Source organism: Macrobrachium nipponense, chromosome 13 (assembly GCF_015104395.2).
Source record: "Macrobrachium nipponense isolate FS-2020 chromosome 13, ASM1510439v2, whole genome shotgun sequence".
Classification (NCBI taxonomy): Eukaryota; Metazoa; Arthropoda; class Malacostraca; order Decapoda; family Palaemonidae; genus Macrobrachium; species Macrobrachium nipponense.
The window spans coordinates 84,876,753-84,883,153 of NC_087206.1; the positions used below are offsets into that span (position 1 = coordinate 84,876,753).

A 6,401-nucleotide genomic window follows, 5' to 3' on the forward strand; every position below is an offset into this window, starting at 1 on the left:
GAATACACATCTCTCGGTCCTCAATGGAATGGCCGAGAATCGAACCCGCGACCACAGAGGTGAGACACCAACAGCATAAGAACCACGCCACTGAGGCGCTTTGACTTAGATAAGTGTAGGGTACACAAAGGGGAATCTATGACACCTTCCATCCCAAAACAGAAGGCAGATTTGAGACAGGAAGGGTTAAGTGATTTGCCGAGGTACACGGATAAAGAACAAGGTTCCAAGACTCCTACAGTCATATTCTTTGAAAACTTGAATCTCAAATCAATGGCCCCGTGGGCTTCTTCCATATGAATAGGGTTCGTCTTCTGAATATAATAATATAATAATAAAAATATGACGATGCTGAATCAGCATAGAAGCGAATTTGTTATTATCTAGGTTAGGAACAGTGTCGAATGTAGAATTTAGGACAAAGGCCAAGCGCTGGGACCTATGAGGTCATTCAGGGCTGAAACGGTCTCAAAGGTGTAACAGGAGAAAAACCTCAAAGCAGTTGCACAATGAAACAATTGTGAGAGTGTGGAAAGTCAGATGGAAGTGAATATGAATAGAGGCACAGTAAAATGATTGAAATGGGTTGCAGCTAGAGTCCAAAGGGACGCTGCAAAGAAATGCCTACAGTGCACCGCATTGACGGCACTACCCCTTGACGGGGGAGACGGACAGATGAAATATAATCATACCGTTGAAATATTTACAGCCAATTTAATTTCTTTAAAATCTGCTTTCTCCGACAGGCTGTCTTTCAAGATGGAAATCACAGAAAAGTATAAAAAAATAAGAAATCATATAATTAGCAGTGTAAGAACACTGATGTCATAAGATGACCAAAAATTGTCAATTACCACTGAAACGTGGATAGGAACAGGAATTTTCTTGAAGAGGAAATTCATGTTTAGGTGTGTGTATATATAATATATATTACATATATATATATATATATATATATATATATATATATATATTATATAATATATACACATACATACAACATAAATATATATATTACATATATAATTATGTGTATACACGCATATAGATGCATACAAATAATGAACATAGGAAATAAAAAAATAAAGCCAGTTTAAAGAAATAATTTACTTTCAGAATTCAAGTGTTCACTGTCATACAAGATGTTTTCACAGCAACGAAGACTTCATGACATCCAAACTCACACGTGTTAAGTTAGGTTAGTAGAATGCACGTTCGCAACACTTGAATTTCATTATGGGCAGCACTTGCAGGCTTTGGCGCAGTTCTTAGCGCAGTCATCAGCCGACTTGCAGGCGCACTCTGGGGTGCCTGTTCCGGAGAAGAAAGATTTATAATAATAATAATAATAATAATAATAATAATAATAATAATAATAATAATAATAATAATAATAATAATAATAATATTTTCCCACAAGGGAAAGCAAGAAGAAAAATGGTATAGAACATTTCATGTTTTCATTGGCATTTACAGATTTATATGAGAAAAACGTGTTTATATGCATGTCTATGTATATGTGTATATTGGATGTATGTATGATGTATGTATATGTATATGTGTATATATATATATATAGGGGGGTATAATATATATGTATATATATATATATTATATATATATAATATTTGTGTCGAGAGAGAAAGAGAAAGAGAGATATCAGAGTACTTTGAAATGGTCTGGTTCTGCAGTAAGATTGGAAGACAAGGAGAGAGAGAGAGAGAGAGAGAGAGATTGGTTGGTTGGTTTTATAAAGTTTAGGTGTAACACCAAGCACTGGGGCAGCAAAGGCCATTCAAAGAGAGAGAGAGAGAGAGAGAGAGAGAGAGAGAGAGAGAGAGAGAGAGAGATCTGAGTAGTACTTAGAGATGGTATGATTCTGCAGGAAGATTGGAAGGAGAGAGAGAGAGAGAGAGAGAGAGAGAGAGAGAGAGAGAGAGAGAGAGAGAGAGAGAGAGAGAGAGAAACCAGAGTAGTACTAAGAGAACACAACCACTTCGATTCACTTACATTTCTCGCACGGGGCGCCACGGCAGCAATTGCCCTTGCAGCCTGCATCGCAGCCTTTGCAGTCTCCCTTGGAGCAGTCAGTTTCCTTTCCTGCAAAGATTTGAGTTTGCAATAAGCAACACTGAGGACGATAAACCACGCTGTTTTACTAATGATCTTACTTAGAAGTGAAAAGTGTTAATTGGAATGATTGTGAGATATTGCCTGTTAATACAGAATTCGGTCTCATAAAAAGGACCCCAAATTTTACAAAGTTAATGCTATATTTCAGAGAACCAACTGTCTCTTTCTTCAGACAGGTGCAGGTGTGTGTGTGTGTGTATGTATGTATGTATGTATGTATGTATGTATGTATGTATGTATATATATATGCAGTTTAAACCATTAAGTCCTTGTCCTTAATGATATTCGATGTAAAGGATTAACTTTAGCTTGTAAAAATGGAGAAGTTGAGATCGCAAGGATACTATCTAGAGCCAATACAAAAGGTCTCTACTTTACTAATAAGTACATGAAACAGAAGAGTTTTCATTACGTGCTGACGTATTAACCAAAGTTTTACACGCTGATCGACACCTATAGTAAAAATGGTAACAAAATGAAATATCAAGAGTTTTTATTATGTGCTGACGTATCAATTTACAGAAACAGGTTATGGAGGAAATAGGCCTAGTCGTTCATGGGATAATATGGGTGCAATCTTCCCTGGTTTGACCGGCTGGTTAAATCAAGGTATATTGAGTGACGAACAAAACAACAAAGAAAAACAGTTTGTGTCACGTAAACGCAAACGAACTTCAGTTGTTGTTAAGGCATTCTTATCACTCAAACATTAATTAATTAATTAATAACAACAACAACAACAACAACAATAATAATAATAATAATAATAATAATATCAGTGACATTTCCGGCATCTTCCACAAACTAGTTATGTTCTTATTTGTGAGACGTAAGGATTTTCACTTTTCAAAAACTTCAAATTGTGTATACATGATACAATTAGCGTAGTCTGTAAATCAAAGAATAAATAAAATGTGCAAAATCTATAAGAAAGGCTATTATAATCTGAATAGTATTGTTTTTCTGAACTAAAAAAATCCGAGTTTGTAAAGCAAAGTCAAAAGATGAAACACTGAAAAAAAATATTCATTTAAAACTTCAACAACTTCCCACACAAACTTGGGAGAACGAGAATCTTGATATATAAAGGACGAACTTCTTTTAATTACGATAATCGGGAATGGTCTAATTACTAAATAAAACACATTGCAACGATACAGATATCAAAGTTCAACGTCCACGTTGTAAGCTGCAAAACATTTTTTGAAAGTCCACCAATACTCGTATTTCACTCACAAATGTTATTCCTGATTTATATATATATATATATATATATATATATATATATATATATATATGATACCAAAATCTCTCCTTACCTTCACAGCATGGATCAGGCATGTTGGCGATTAGATGAACTAGTCTCGACGACTCAGGAGAACGAACACAAACCAATTGATGGGAACGGAAGCCAATGAGCTTGTGATGCCGTGAACCCTCGTTGCAGGCCTTATATGTCGGCGGTCGGCGACGTTGTTGTGGCTGTGCCGTGCGCAATACGCAGGCGCCGGTTGGCGGTGGCGTCCAGATACTCCTCTCCCCACCCCCCCCACACACCTCGGCACCTCCTGACATTGCTGCTCCCACCACCCACCTCCAATTTCTTTTACATTGCTCCCGCCATTACTCTCAATTTTGGTTGGTCTTCTTCGTCTCGTCCTATGTTTATTCCATTCGCCTCAACCACCATGCGGTCTATTTTTCAATTCCGTCTGTTTGCATGCCGGCATTGACTGGCTATTCTTTGCTTAGTGGACACAAAGTAAGCAATGATAGGGGCACAGAGAAAGAGAGATAATCTTGTTTGGATTTTCATATGGCTGTTGACATCTTACACACTTATTTACACCGCATCTTCTTATCGCTCTTAATTTCTCAACATTTAAATCCTCTCCCTCCACTTACACAACGCAAGCAATTCATCTTAACACCTACCCTCCCTCTCTCTCTTATTTGCATTCAAAGGCAAAGGTCCCACAATTCCTTCGCACATACAAACTTTTGAGTTCATACACTCCGGTCCTCCACAAACCTCTTTAAAATAATACATAATATATTTCTTTATATATATATATATATATATATATATATATATATATATATATATATTATATATTCAAGCCAGGATACTCACCCGTCACTATTACACCTTAACAATAATGTTCTGTCTCCAATAAAAGGAAAAGTTCTGTGACACGAAGCTAAGATAGTAACTATTAACCGGAGACTGCATTGATAAATAATACTTCAGCACTAAAGGGTATATGGACATTGACCGTAAAAATAAATGAGTTTTAGGATTAATGACCGCATTAAACTGAAAAGAAATGTACAATAACCGGAAGTAATAGAACGCAATGATTCGTCATTTATTTTTTTTTTTCGTCATTTGCATAATGTTTTGGCAATTTCTTACTCATGAGCAATTTGTTCAAGCCAGAGTGTATTATGTTTGGTTGTACTTGTGTAAATATGTATCCAACTTGGTTGTAATTATGTAAATATATATCATCCTTGGCTGAACTTGTATATTATATCCATCTTGATTGTACTTATGTAAATATATACCGACGTTGGTTGTACTTGTGTAAAAATATATCCCCACTGGTTGTACTTGTGGAAATATATAACAACCTTGGTTGTACTTATGTAAATATATATCAGCCTTGGTTGTACTTTTGCAGAAATATATCCACCTTGGATGTGCTAGTGTAAATATACATCAGCCTTGGTGGTACTTTATGTAAACATATATCAGCGTTGGTTGTACTTTTGTAAAATTATATCCATCTCGGTTGTACTTGTGGAAATATATAACAACCTTGGTTGTACTTATGTAAATATATATCCACCCTGGTTGTACTTACGTAAATATACACCAGCCTTGGTTTTATTTGTATAAATATACATCAACCTTGGTTGCACTTTATGTAAATATATATCAGCCTTGGCTGTACTTTTCTAAAAAATATATCCGCCTTGGTTGTACTTGTGTAAATATATATAGACCTGGTTGTACTCATGTAAATATACTATATACAACTTGGTTGTACTTGTGTAAATACACATCAGCCTTGGATGTAGTTATCCTTATGCCGTCAGCTGGTTGTTGCTGAAGGCGAGAGGACGATGTTGCTTTAGCCAAATATGACGTCCACACAACATCAAACATGTCACAAGCATGTTGAAAACAAGTCGACGACCTTGAATGAAGAACGAATCGTAAGCAAATGCTGGCTAATTGTGTGAAGCAGTGGTTAGGGCAACCAATCAGTTCGCAAACTTGTATTCAACATGATTGTGAGGAGCGTGCGATAAGTTGCAGACGTTTCCGAAAAGTCTAACCTCAGTTTAGACGCACCCTAAGGCAGAACACTTCTAGGAATGGAATGAAAGACATAATTTAGTCAAAAGGCCAAGCGCTGGGGCGTATGAGGTCATTCAGTGCTGAAAGGTAAATAGAGAGTAGAGAGGTTTGAAAGGTGTAACAGGAAGAAAACCTGGCAGTTGTACTATGAAACAATCGTTAGGAGAGGGTGGGTTAGAAAGAAGGACGAAAGATAATTAAAATGGAGGTACAGTAAAGGGATTGAGAGAGGATCCAGCTAAAGGGACACTGCACAGAACTTTACTAATGCCTACAGTGCAGTGCGTGGGGTGCAATGACGGCACTACCCACCTATGGGAAAAAAAAAAACTTAACACTTGAAATTCCTTCAACACTTGACAGCTCAGGACAGCAGGTTGCGATGTGATGAATCAGTAATAGATCTCTGGACCTTGGGATTAATCAAACAACTGCATTATATGTACAGGCATTCACATACAGACAGAGGTGCCTTCAAAAACATAAACACAGCTATTGCAGCTGCTTGTGTATGAAGATTTGGTCTACGTGAGAAGCAGACGTTAACCTTTCTTTCAAGCGATCTGTCGCCACTGTAACCTTTGCATGAACCCGAGATTCTCGTCCAGACACCTACAGATGAAAAAATGACGAATCCAATTTGATTTTGTGAAAAAACTCTGGAAACGTTTCTCTCCCGAAACGAACCGATAATCACCGAGAGTCAGATTTCACAGCCTTTCGACAAACTCACATAAAAAGAGATATATGCCAGGGTTCCGCTCGGGGACTTTGAGCGAAAGAACTGACCTGAATTCGTCTCAGCGGAAGCAGCAAAGTCCAGTGATTCTTTGTTTATTTTTTATGATTTTGCACTTCGTTTTAGGAGTTCGCCGGATTCGTGTACGAATTGTATATATTT

The 6,401-nt window shown here is 37.0% G+C and overlaps 1 protein-coding gene across 1 annotated transcript; it reads right to left on the bottom strand.

Moving 5' to 3' along the window:
• Positions 1 to 1,088: 1,088 nt before the first annotated feature.
• Positions 1,089 to 3,723, bottom strand: LOC135225160 (uncharacterized). Its single transcript, XM_064264393.1, has 3 exons — positions 3,453 to 3,723; positions 2,011 to 2,100; positions 1,089 to 1,311 (listed from the first exon to the last, which is right to left on the bottom strand). The coding sequence occupies exons 1-3, from the start codon at positions 3,706 to 3,708 to the stop codon at positions 1,235 to 1,237; spliced, it is 423 nt and encodes a 140-aa protein (XP_064120463.1). The 5' UTR covers positions 3,709 to 3,723; the 3' UTR covers positions 1,089 to 1,234.
• Between the last annotated feature and the right edge of the window lie 2,678 nt (positions 3,724 to 6,401).

Bases quoted from the DNA above. Each gene is read 5' to 3' on its own strand.
- LOC135225160 (XM_064264393.1), bottom strand. From the start codon at position 3,708: ATGTCAGGAGGTGCCGAGGTGTGTGGGGGGGGTGGGGAGAGGAGTATC. The intron at 2,101-3,452 runs GTAAGGAGAGAT...AAATCTTTGCAG, and splicing joins GCCTGATCCATGCTGTGAAG to GAAAGGAAACTGACTGCTCC. The intron at 1,312-2,010 runs GTAAGTGAATCG...TCTCCGGAACAG, and splicing joins TGGCGCCCCGTGCGAGAAAT to GCACCCCAGAGTGCGCCTGC.